The sequence below is a fragment of the Phasianus colchicus genome, chromosome Z, assembly GCF_987193195.1.
Source record: "Phasianus colchicus chromosome Z, bPhaCol1.hap1.1, whole genome shotgun sequence".
In the NCBI taxonomy this organism is placed as follows: domain Eukaryota; kingdom Metazoa; phylum Chordata; class Aves; order Galliformes; family Phasianidae; genus Phasianus; species Phasianus colchicus.
The window spans coordinates 57,731,174-57,745,014 of NC_143476.1; the positions used below are offsets into that span (position 1 = coordinate 57,731,174).

A 13,841-nucleotide genomic window follows, 5' to 3' on the forward strand; every position below is an offset into this window, starting at 1 on the left:
TGTGTACCTACTGGGAGCACATGCTTGTTTCATGACTGGTTGGACCTGAGAGCAAGAAGCTGTGGCAGACTTGAACCTCTTGAGATGGGGAATCCACCCCAATTCCTGTAAGAAAAGACAATAATACTAAGTTTTTACCTGAGAACAATCAGCTTTGGCTATCTCTGTAGTAGTCTGCAGTACATCACGAAGATTGTCTCCCTTTTCTTGGATCAATAGATAAGCCAGAAGCAGAAAAATGTGGGTAGGGACTTGAGTTGTAACAGGCAGCAGTGACCTCACTGAAGATAACCAGTCAGTAACTGCTGACTTTTCTTTCATCAGCTCTAAAATCTTCCAAGTAGTATATAATGAACAATAAGTGGTGGTTATGGGGAATAGGAGTTTACAGGACATCTGAAAACAAATGAAACATACAAACAATTTTCAAGTGAACAAGTAAAACATCACGAAAGAGCAAAGAAAAAAGAGTAAGTTATTCAGTTCTATCATCTGAAACAAATCTTTTACTGAGGATCCAAACATAATAAGTGTAATTAATCAGCCACAATACATTTCTTTACAATCCCTTACATTAATTCTTGAATTTAGGATGACTGAATGTGTTAATACTCTACTCAAGAATTTCCCCTTTATTTGGAATCCATCACTCCTGTTTCTGTAGGTAACTGCAGTGCTACGTCCTCATGAAAACGTACACAATAAAAGTGGAGTACATTAAAAGCTTATGTTCCTCACCATGACATGTACATTATATAAATATTTAAATATTTTAAGAAAATTCTCATACTTTTCACTGCACTCACTAAAAAGAAAACATATTTTCTGTTAATCTTACTCTACACTTATTTTTTGCTGTAACTGTTTCATTTCTCAGAATTCATGTTCTACAGTTGTCATCATGGTAGATGAAGATTAGAAGCAGAAAAGCAGTAAAACACAAGTGAGAAATTCTCCTGACTTGGGCTATTTAATTTACTTATATGTATACATAAAGACATATATATACATACAGTACACACATAAAAAAAGGCTACTTATATAGAGAAATGTACTTATATGTATGTTATATTAAATTGCATATACCAATAATAAATATAAAGCTCCTGCAAAATAATGTCTTAATTATATAGAATGCATCTGTTCAAAGTTCTTCATTAAAAGAAATCCAAGACAAAGCATCTTTGTCCTTATAATTCTGCTTCCTTAGATAACACAAAATTTTCAGAAATCTTGATTATTATCAAGACAGTAACTGACATGTAGTAATTAAATGAAGAACACTTATATAAAAAGCAAGTCTCAAAGAATTTGAAAAGAAGTCTCCAAATTTAAATTAGAAATAGAGTTCAGACCCCAGTGGGACAGGCTCACACATCACAGGGAAAACAAGATTCTGAGTGGCAACCGCAGTTCTCTGTAAAACTGCAGAGCTTTATTTTAATGATGCTTTTCTTCAGTAATGGGAAGCATAATGCCTCCACACTTTGGATAGCTTGTGAAATAACATTTAATTTAAAGATAAATTAATACATTTCTTGGGCACTCAGAATATTACCAATTCCTTTTTATTCTTTACATCTTCCTTCTTTAATATTTCCAAAAGATCTGTAGCCAGTTGCTGCCTAGTAGTTCCAGAATCACCCTCCTGTAAGCAGTCTCCAATTGATGAAGAAGATAAGATTTGTAGCAGAGGCATCACCAAAACAAGGGCTGTGGCTGAAATGTTTTCCGAAGAGGAAAGGAGCTTGTAGGCTATTAAAGATAATGGGGACAAAAAGATAATCAGCTTGGGAAAAAAGAACTAAAATTGTTTGTATTTTTGCATGATACAAACATTTCTAGGAAACAGGCTGGTCAAACAAAGTAGCACTTTCAAGAATTACAAAGTGCATAGTAATGCTGCCTATTCATTTCCATGGAAACTACAACAGATACAAAGAGCACAACAACACTATTAGATAGAGCAAATACTTTTTCAGCACAAACATTTTTCAACGTAGTCACCACCATTAGCTCTGCATTTTCACCAGCAATGAAAAGAGCCTGCATGCCACACTCATACAAATCTGCACCAGCAGAGGTGACCCACAGTTGCTGTCACCACTGTTGAAAGGCACTACCCACTGCCTCACTGTGTTCATACCCACACAGTGGTTTGGTCTCCATAAACATCCAGCAAGCACCGATGCATGTCAACAGATATCATTTTTTTCTGCATGGAAAAAATCAATTCCACCCCTTTCCTCCATACACATTTCCATATCAGATGCTATTTTGTTCAATTTCTATTTTGACTGCCCCTCTGTAACAAAGCAACAAAATGTAATGGAATATTGTTGGGAAGGTTCAGTCTCTACTACCACACCACTAACATCCACTACTGTGCTGTGGGCCAATGTAATAATAAAGGAGGCATAAAAGGGAGAATCCCTTTTATTTTCGGTAGAACATTCTACTTAGAGACCCTACTCTTCTGTTCTTTATAGTAAAGCACTTGATAGCTGCACAAAATTTAATAATGGAAGGTAGGGTAGTTCCTCACTTTTACTCTAATAACTCAATTAATCAAAACTGTTAGTCAAAAGCTCAAACATTAAGAAGATTACCAGGCCTACTCTCTTAAGATCTATCAAAATAAACCATTCAGAATGTATTAATCTCCTCTGAAAATATCCTGAAAATATCCTCTTATTGACTTAAAAATGAAACAAATATGCTTCAATAAAAAGGGATTGAATACAGTAACATTCATGGAAAAAGTCAATGTAGTGGGAAAAATTGAGCCATCAGATCGTATTTTACTTTTCAAATCAAGGGAAAATCCTGTTTATATAAAATATTTCACACTTCAACCTAAATGCAGGGGAGTGCAGAGCATATTTTCACAAAACAAAAATAAATATACAGTCTTAAATGCGTGGATTCTTCTTTCAGAAGAACCTTACCTAGACTCAAGATAGACTTCTGTTGACTTTCTGGTGTTTGCAGCAGCAGAAGTGCTAGTCCAATTACACACTGTTCCACTGGAAACATCTACAGGGAAAAAATGAAAAAGGTTCAAGTTATCTTTGTTTTTCAAGGGGACAAACAAGAAAAGCAACCATAATTCTCTAAGGAGTTTCTTATTGCCTTGTAATGAACGCAGTGATACAGAATATGCAATTAAGAATAAAAATAGCATACAGTAAGTATTTTAAGTGAGTAACTACAACACAGTACTCAGTTTAAACCAATCCCTATGTTTAAAGGTTAGCTTATATACACAGAATCAGTTCTTTTTTTTTCCTTCAGAAGGTTTTTAACAAAGAAAAAAAAAATAAGCTTTCCAAACAACACTGGTCACTCAAAGATGAATGCCATATATCAAAGTCTTGACATCCTGCCTTTAGCATGACATCCTTTAAATTTAACATGTCTATTTCCCTCCACAAAAATCAACTCTTACCTCTTGTAAGAGCTCAAAGTTGTCCTCTATTATGGAGATCAGAGATGAACATTCTCCTGTTACATTTAAACACACTTCACAGAAGCATATCAGTTGCAGACAAAATTGGGATAATTGAACTTTCCAAAACACAGGAAAGCGCAACAAGCTGAGGAATAGCTCTTGAAGAAAAAACAAGGCTTCTGTAACTTGTGGCAAGTCTTTAACCTATAGAGAGGTAGTTGAAAAACACATCCCAGTTTAAGTGTCCTTCCTTATTTATGCAGAATTCCTTCAATTTTAAAATTAGTTGTATTAGCTCTACAGTCTTTTCATTGCAGTTATTAGTAAGGCTTTAGAGAACAAAAATCAAGAATCTTTAATAAAAGATCTTATCTACAACATCAACAGATGAACTTAAGAATTTAAGGTCCTAAAGTGACTGATGAGAAAAATCCCTTGTTCTTCAAATGCAGTAGAAAATTAACTCAGTTCTTGAGGTCCTATCAGCCAAATAAATTGTATAGGGATTTCATACAGCAAGGAAATATTATTTTTACAGAAATATTCTTCAATCAGATATTTCTAGGCTACTTCCTCTATAATGTAACTAAGATTTTAATGTACATCTCAAAAGAAATGGTAGCAGTATTTACTACCATGCAGAACCAGGTCTACAGAAAATGGAAGATAGTGCTGTATTTGTTCACTTGAAAGTCAGTAACAACACTCTCATTGCTGTTGGGGTCTGGCAACAACTTTACCTGAAGGTGTGGAATCAAATCACACAGGAGCTGAAGAATATGATGCTCCAGAACACAGGGTGCTTCTTTATGCTTTGGACCATGTGGCTGAAGTAAAATCCTAAGTAAGCCCATTCGCAGTTCAGCATATTCCCGTAACTGAGATGGTTCACAGTACAGGTATCTTAGAAATGGAGCCATTATAGCAACACATGAACTCTGTGCCCTGCAGTTCAAAAAAAATAAGTTTGCCAAGAGTACTTCCTACCATAAACTGAACAAATTCCAAGGAAAACCCAAGTAAGGTTACATTCCCTGGGTCTGCAGTAATTCACAGGATACAATTAACAGAAAGGCATTAAGAAAAACATTATTAGCTTTCACCAAACAAAACAAAAAAAAAGAAAAAACCCTACATGATTTACTATCACAAAGTACTATCATGAGATCTTATCTAGCAACCATACAATGAAACACATTTGTAAGAGACTAAGTATTCACTCAGGAATATGATTTGATATATACTTGTACATTAAGATACTCCTCATTTTATTCTACTTTTCCTCAATTCAAGAAATGTACTTTCTGTGGTGAACAATATGAGACTTGCTGCACCATAATGAAACAGTACTTGGAAACATTATTCAGAATTATCCTTTTTTAATTATTAAATCTGTTTTCAACTAAAAAGAGCTATCTGTTCCTTCTCAGTTCTTAGAATCATAGAATAGTTTAGGTTGGAAGGGACCTAAAAGATCATCTAGTTCCAACTCCACTGCTATAGGCAGGGACACCTCCCTCTAGACCGTGTTGCTCAAAGTCCCATCCAGCTTGGGCAACAATCCTAGACAGGAAACAACAGCTAGTTTAACCAATGCAGCTTCCTGGTAAAAAATTCATCACGTAGCAGTTCTTTCAGTTTGACCATGTTACGATTGCCAGTTGATCCTGACATTATTAGACAATCAAATAAGACTAATTACCAAGACCTTTAATAAAGTCATCCATTGTCTCCCTACCAGAAATTTGGCAAAATACACCTGGGTAAGTGGATTTGATAGGGGACGGAAAACAAGCTAGACATTTAGGCTCAAAGTGTAATGATCAGTGATGCGAACTGCATCATCAGGCTGTCAAGTGAAGGTGTTCCACTGGAGTAATTAGTGGGTTCAGTGCTCCTTAGTCTTCATTAATGATTTAGTGAAAAGATAGAGTACACTCTGCAAATTTATTGCTGATGTCAAACAGAAGAGAGCATTCAAGGCACTGGTGAGCATATTTTTTCAAAGGAAACTGGATAATTTGGAAAAGCAGACTGACAGGAACTTTTAGCAATTGAACACAGCTTGGTGCATGGTCTTACATCTGTATGCTTTCCTGTGCAAATTTAGCAGGAGATTGGACTTGATGATCCAAGTACCTTCCAAACCCTACAATTCTGTGATTCTGTAATGGTCAATACATTAGCAAATATACTTAAAATCAATGTCAGTTACAAACAAGACTCTACTTTGATAGAGCTTGAGCACAACTTAGTAAGAAATCTACATCAATATATTATCAGTCTGGAATTCTAGTCCACAGACATTTTTGCACCAGAATAAGAAAGTTTAAGATGTTTAATTTGAAACACACCAGCAAAAAAACACACTCAGACCTCTGTTGAGACTCTTCATGAGTCTCAGATTTAGTAGCTGAGTGAAAGACAAGTCTGCAAATAATATTTAAAAAATACTCCGATTATTTAAATTGGACTTTTACTTGAATGTCTCTCTGTTGATCATATAGCCTAGACCTACTAGAATTTTAAGATCAATAAACTTATTTACATTAGCAGAATACAGAAGTCAGTTTCACTGTAATATTACTCTGATCTGTTTACATGAGTCCTCCAGAACAAGAGAGAAAGGAGATCCTTCTTATCTGAAATGCATGCATATGGTTGCAAAAACATTTAAAACATTTGCCTGCAAGGCAGCTCCTCTGTTTGGTATCTTACACCTAAGTTTTACTGGAGAAGTTCCTTGGAAATAAGCATGAAAGAATGTTGAAACTGTTGGTAGATTAGATATCTACTTCTTGTTAAATGTATCACTATGCCATTTATTTACTTTTTTTTTTTTTTAATCAAGAAGCATATACCATATATAAATACCTCACCTTTCCTGTGAGATATAGCTTCCTGTACTTATCTTACATCATCCATGTTTCCATGATATATTAATTGTCATCTTTGACTAAATAGTCAAAATTTTGGCAAATACAAATCATTCTTGCATCCCTCTAAAAGTCTGCTTGCTATAACATGCTGGAGATTACAGTTTTTAATGGGATTAGTAATCTTCTTCCATGAGTAGCTGAACTACAGTATTTGTGATTTCTAGCATAGAATGCGGATCTTTTTTTTTAAACTAATTTTATTTGATCTTCTGCTTACAAAATAAATAATCAAAATAATTTTTTAATCAACTTGGCACACATTTCTCCACATCATCAAATATGTTACCAATATAGGTGAGTAAAGAAAAAAATTAAAACCAGATTTTTAATGGATTATATTGTTACTTATTGTTCTATTTTTAAACTTTAAATTACAAAATTTAATGACACAATTATCTTTTTCCAAAGACACTCTTTTTATTGCTTACATACAAGCCTCTACAATTGCAGTTCACTTCAAGAAGAAAATTTTGCTGACAACCGAGTTACCTACATTTACTGCTTTTCAGTTTATTCATTTACTTACCTCTCCGGACACTGATGGAAAAATACTGTTATCTGCTGCAGTAGAACAGGCCAGCAATCAGGTCTATTTTCAAGGACAGTGATTAATGGATGAGGATTGTTCCTGAAATGCAGAGAAATCACATTTGGATCTATAATGCACAAAGTAAATGTGTAAGTTTACTAGGTTCAAAATAAAAGCAGCTGTAGAAATGGACAGTTTAATACTCTGGTATTACCAACCCTCTTTACCTGCTTTCCCAAGACTTACACCATGAAAGTAGTACATTTTCTAGGATCCTTGGGAGAAGAGAATTAAACAAAATGTCAATTTGAAGATTCTTGGCTCAGTACTATTTCTTTTTTTTTTTTTTAATCACTGTAATCAACAGTGTTAAGATGTGTCACTTGTTTTGAGTTGGTAGCAGCACCTTTAGCAGTAGGTATCACATAATGTGCCCAAAATATTGAACCACAACATACTTCTGTCTTTCAAGCACAGGTACTAATCTTCAGTGTCTAAACCAAATCAACCATTTGTGAACACTTTAAATCTGTTCTCAACTGACTGCCTTCACCAGCTTTTCTTTTTAGAAGGTCCCACAGCAGCCTGCAATCCTCATCTTTATTGCCAGCCTTGTGACAACTGCTGATTTGAAAAGATCACCAAGGCATCAGAGTCAGCTATTCTTCACAGTCAGACCTCCTACCACCAATCCAAGTCTGCAGAATCAATGACTGACTGCCACTTACACCACCCAGAAGGCCTGAAAGAGCTCTATCTGACTTGCTGCTTAACCAAGCTAAAGTTGGTGCTCTGGGCTCCAGCCCTCTGATAATCCCACAGGCCCTCCAATAAACTCACTCAGGTTTATTGCTTCTTCTTTGGACTGGGAGCCCCAAAACTGAACACAATACTTCAGATGTCATCTAGTGAGTGCCAATACAGTAAGATTGATGAAACTAGCAAGCAATAACTAGATGGAGGGAACTGAAATTGGCAAATTTAGTCTATATAAAGAGAATGTATTTTCACTGAGAAAAAAAATCAGTTACTGGAACAATTCTTCAAGCACAGAAGTTTTTTGTTTGTTTGTTTTTTTAAATCATATTGGATTTTCCCTCTGCTCCTCAAATAATCTTTTTTTCTTTAGATCTGTGATTCTGTTCAGGAAAATAAGTAACTTCAAAGTACAGGGACTGCTGTGAGACTGACCACTGTGACAGACTACTTGCAATGTGTTCAGAAAACATGTATTAACTGAGAAGTAGGTATACATTACAGCTCTGGTTCTCATTTTTGGGCCGGAGGTGTGGTAATTCCCATATTCATTTATCTAAAATTTGTTTACTTATATACGTGGTCTTCAGATGTCTACCTTCCTTGATTCTCTAAACATTTTACTGGAGTTAAAGAATCTTCTATAATCTGTTTACAGAAATTCCAAAGACTAAGGTTATTGCTGCACTTTTGAAGCTTTCCAAGACTGCAGCATTCAAGAGATAATTTGTTGCCTATCTAGCACTGGAGTCTAGCAAGCCATGAAAAGAATCGTTTTTTCAGGCAGCAGGTGAGAAACAGTACTGACTTATGCCAGAACCTTGAAAGAGCACAGCCCTGTATAGACATACAGAGTTACAGCATCTGCTTATTTCAATACCTTTGTCATATTTTAATTGCCATTCCTAACGAGAAAACTATGTCATCAGTAACCAAAATGTTCCTACAATGCTGAAATCAAAATGCCATAAAGTTGGCACACATGACACACCAAATCCAAAATAAAGATGGCTTATCATCCAATAAAAAACAGATTTTAGGACAACTTTTGTGTGCTCTCATGCACAGAGCTCAATGTTAAAATAAACCTGTTAAGCTCCATAGTTAACTGTAATTAATAATGAAACATCAAAATATGTAACCCCAAAAAGTTCTATTTTATAATGCTATGGGCATTTGGAAAAAGATGCGTACAGAGAAGTTTTTCTTCAGCAGTAACTTCGGGAGTGCTTGAAAAAACCACCAAGCAACCTTGTGCTAGAGAAGAGAGAGAACTAATCCAATGGGAATGTACAGTTTTCACTCACAGTCACAACCACTTTCTCACTACTTCTGTCTTGCTATAGCTGGTTCCAACTTCATCATAAAAATTCAGACCATCCCAGATTTAAATTTAAGTTGCATCAATTATTTCACATATACTGAATGGCATGTTTGATTTGGTATTTAGTGAACCCCTGAAGTACCAGTTTGTCAGAAAGACAGCGATACTTACACAGCTTAAGGAAACAATTAGGAATCTCAAAGCTGAGTGATAAATGAGGCAGTTCCTATCAATTTACTAGGTTAAAAGGAACACTTCCTGCTTTCTTCAGCAGCAGAGACAAACCCTCCTCAGTTTTCCAAGGTTGATTTGCTTAAAGGAAGTGTAGAGTCACAGCTCTCAATCTACAGAGGCTTTCCTAAATGAAATCAGAATACACAACCACACAAAATCCTGCGAACTACAACAGGTTATTTTCTCCCAGTTCTTTTCAAGAATTAGATATGATATCATGACAAGAAGATGCACTGTAAGTAGTTCTATTATTTATAATTCAGATTGGCCTTAAAAAAATCTATCCATTAGCCTGTAATATTATTTTATGAATGTTCCAAGAGACTGAGCATCATGAACTTTTGTGAACATTACTGTACTTTTTCATTATTCATTGATGACTTTTGTATATTCTTGCACAGTTGACAATATAATGCAAGGGCTGCTCCAAAATTAATTTCTCCTTTTTTACTACATTTGGCCACAATGCCAGAGGTGGATGTTGGTGTGGCAGCAGAGGTTGAACCTTCCTGCCAGTATTTCATTACATTTTGTTGCCGTGCAACTGATGGCAGCAGAGGGGCAGTCTGACAAAACATTATCTGACATAGAAGTGCTTATGGAAGAAATTGATGGAATTGAATTCTTCCATGCAGAAAAAATGGCATCCACGGACATCCATCAACGCTTGCAGGATGCTTATGGAGACTAGAGAGTTGATGTTGGCACAGTGAGGTAGTGGGTGGTGGATTTCAGCAGCAATAGTAAAAGACAAATCACATTCCAGAGAGCCCCGCAGATTTTTACAAGTGTGGCATGCTGGCTCTTGATGAGGGCTGGTAAAAATACACAGTTAATAGTGGTGACTATGTTGAAAAAAGTAGTGGACACAGCACCAAAATCTGTCTCACCATGCCTGAGCAGAGGGAAGGATTGCTTCTGTCAGCCTGCTGGCATTACTCTTCCTATTGCATCCCTGGCTGCTGCGGGCTTTCTTTGCCACAAGGGTGCATTACTGGTTCAGGGAAACGGCAACTATGCTGTTCTAAGTTACTGAGGAGTTTGTCTGAAGTTGATGAAGATCAGTTCTGCTGGAACTATTACTAAAGCATTATCTCCCTTGTATTTTGCAAAAAGAAAGCAGCTCATACTCTATATCTATCCGAGTGAGATTCTCAAATATAACTAAGACTTTGAATGAATTTCCAGAGCTTGGTTAAAAAAAGTAGCTAGGTATCACCTCTGATAATTATACTGCGACTACCAGATATCCTCATAATATTACTCATTTCACAAAAGTCTTTTCCCGTCTCATTTTTTGCTACTCACTACTTCAGGACATACCTCTCTGTACCATAAGGACTGTTAGAACACATGTTAAAAAATGTACAGAGATGGTTGTGACAAATTATTCTATTAATAACAGTATTGTAATAAAGATTTGTTTTGTGAGAACTGTAACTGCTGAGAACTCTTTCTTCAAAAACAACTGCTTTATGTTGTTAAGCATCTGTACAGCTGTGAACTTGGAATAACGTCTTACCATAGCTGATAAGCACACATAAAGATAATAAAGGCTGAGCTCAAAAATGAAGCCAGATTCAGCTGTACCCAGCTAGCTGTTCCTTGAATCACTCAAGAAATGTGCAGCAGTTAACTCTCTTGCACAGACACTACTCTATCAAAATTGGTTAGCAGGACCAAAATGACCCAAACAAACAAACAAGTAAACAGACTGAATGCCAATATTAACCCTTATTACAAAACGTTCTTAAGGAGTCTATTTAAAACAAATTGAAACTAACCTGATTCCATACAAATTCTGAACAGCCTCATTTCCATCTCTTCCCAGTTGTGTAGCTTGAATTTGCAGTAGTTTCCAAATAGTTTTTATTAAACCATGCACATTCCTGTTGACAAAAAGAAGTAGAATACTGTCAAGTGTGGATCCAAGTTATTTGATTCTTACAAAAAAAGGAGGAACCTAATAATAAAACTGACACTAAAGAAACACTGAATTCTCCTTATGGACCCCTTTATATCTGTCTACGCAGTTTTAGGCAGGATGTATACCCATGTCTTCGTTTTCAGTCTTTTATTTTTCAGAAAATAAACAATATAGCAGGCAATAATTTGTGTATGAATTGACACTTGTGATGGTTTCTTTCCACCTGATCTTAATAGCACAATTTTGTCCCCAGTTTAATGGTCACTGGTATTCTAAAATATTAAAACCTAAAATTAGTGATTCTCTACATGCAAATGGACAGGTAAACATTCAGTGTAGTACACAAATTTCAGGCTACTCTTCATCTCCACAAGAAAGCATCTAAATACACTAAAACACAGGTTTTCAGAAAAAAATGCTTGAGATATCTAGTTTATCCTGACTTTAAATCTCAAGAGATTGTTACATACAACTATTTTATTTCCCTCTTCTTACACTTTTAAATTTGCTTTCAGTGAAAATACAAGAAACAAGAAGTATTTTTGACTGTTAAGATTTATCCTATTTTCAAGGGATGATGATAATGAAGGTAAAAAAGTCCACCATAAGGAGAAAGAGAAGTCCTCTAATTGTGCAGTAAAGACAGTAACAAATCTAAAGGTTGGTACTGCTTGATTGAGTTTAAAAGCATGATATTCAAAATTCTGTTTTTGTTTTCACAGCATTCCACACCTTTCATACCACATCACATCACACCCAAACCTTTTCTTTACAGAATCCAATCTATATTCTGAAGAATCACATTTTATACAGGGAAAATGTAGACACAGATGAAAAGTCATTATCTGTTATTTGATGGTTCATCAAGAAAATGCTATCATATAGTTCACTGCTTCCATTACTAAAACAGTAGCTGAAGAAAAATGAACAGGAGGAATTAACAATATGTTTTATAAAAGATCATCACCTAACAAATGCAAGTTGCTTCTATCACACAGTGAGAAATAAGGGCAGAAAAAAAGAAGCTAGTGTTGTTTTATTGTTCTTTATTATTATTGTTTCCCTCTTTATTTTCTAGCAGTAGAAAGTCAGAAAAATCTGTTTCATCTGTAATTCCAGTTCTCCAACAGTGAATGGACCAGCTGGAAACATGAAGTTACACATTTCATGAAGTTCACACAAGCCTCTTACAGTACAAACAGAAAACACCATTCTCATTCAGCAGATGAGCAAACTGAGACACTTAATACTAACCGTTAAGCATAGAGTGCGGTATGCTCCGTAAACACTTTCCTAAATGTTGAGTTTAATCAACCTAAATTTAGACTTTTAAGTGATGCAAGAAGTTTGAACAAAAGTAAGTAATTTCTGTCAAAGAGCAATGAGACTTTACATTAGCACTTTTAAAAGACAAGAACTTGCACAAACAGGCTAGGCCCATGTAAAAATCAAAAACAGGTTGATGTAGTCCCCCCCCCCCCCCAAAAAAAAAAAACACCTCCAAAAAACAGTAAGGCTTGATATTTATGAATGCTTCACTGAAGATTCAAGAAACTGAAAATTATGGAATCAAGACCTAAAACTCAGAACAAAGAAAATGGACAAATATTACAAATAAAGATCATTTCTAACTGCCAGATCTTTATAAAAAAAAGATCCTGCAGAACGACTCTTCCATAAGCTGGCAAGGTACACCAGGGAATATCCCATGGAGATTCCAACAGTAGATGCCTCCACCAGAAAATGTTTAGATTCATATTCCAGATAGAGGCAAAGAAGCATATGCCTTCTTCTGTGCCTTTTATACACTTTGCAGCAGTGCTGAAAAACCAACATACTGTGCTTGCTTGTTTTCTTCCAAAAATGGATCCATTGAAAAATGTGCCTGTAATCATTAAAATTAGTGGCTATGATGACACCTGGCTCTTGAAACACAGAAATCCAACCATAGGCAAGAATAGGAGGTTCAGCAGAATTCTGTTGCCAAGCAACCAAAACAAAGGAATGCAGCAGGCCTACAGACCCCTAAGCAGCCAGCCTAGCACACAGAGGAAGGGAGTCCTTTGGACAGGCATGGGGAGAAAGAGAAAAATGATCTTGAAGGCACTGTAAGGCTTGAGCCATTTAAAGGTCAATCTGTTGATGTATCCCCAGCATCAACAGAGCAACTATGCAGTGCAAAAAAAGCAAACAGTAAAACAGTAAGAGAACAGGCTAGACTGATTGGATATTTCAGTACTGCTGGTCTGAATTTCCCTGATAGGAGGTGGGGGAAGAACACCTGCTTGAGTCTTTGCACTCAGTTCCTGAACTCAAGTAGCATGCTGCTATGCCATACTGCAAGAATTCACTGCAGCGCTCCTGCTCAGGTAATAAGGACATTCTGAAAATGTAAATACACAAAAATCCCTCTTACAGTTTCTTAAAGATCACAATAATTTATTACTGAATAGGTTTTTAATATAATATTCTGGTTATTTATGATCATTCATTATTGAATACTGGCCACAGGTTTTAACTCTTCTATTATAGAAAGGACTGTGATGATTCATACTGGCAGAAAACTGCTATTTTATGGAATCAAAGCAAAGGAAGTTGAAAGTCAACGTCAAAAACAAAGTAAAATGTGTACATATATATCTGTATATTTAAGTATGCATATTTAAGTTTATGTACATACA

General features: G+C 35.7%; 1 protein-coding gene across 3 annotated transcripts in view; it reads right to left on the minus strand.

Annotated features, from left to right (window-relative positions):
• Positions 1-13,841, minus strand: part of FOCAD (focadhesin) — a 100,852-nt gene that overhangs the window by 74,329 nt on the left and 12,682 nt on the right. For all 3 annotated transcript variants that reach the window (XM_031610002.2, XM_031610001.2, XM_090132672.1), the window contains 7 exons: positions 11,018-11,122; positions 6,917-7,018; positions 4,192-4,396; positions 3,449-3,655; positions 2,949-3,036; positions 1,559-1,755; positions 139-396 (listed from right to left, as the gene is read on the minus strand). In XM_031610002.2, coding sequence (XP_031465862.2) covers positions 139-396; positions 1,559-1,755; positions 2,949-3,036; positions 3,449-3,655; positions 4,192-4,396; positions 6,917-7,018; positions 11,018-11,122 — 1,162 coding nt within the window. The remainder of the gene's footprint in view (positions 1-138; positions 397-1,558; positions 1,756-2,948; positions 3,037-3,448; positions 3,656-4,191; positions 4,397-6,916; positions 7,019-11,017; positions 11,123-13,841) is intronic.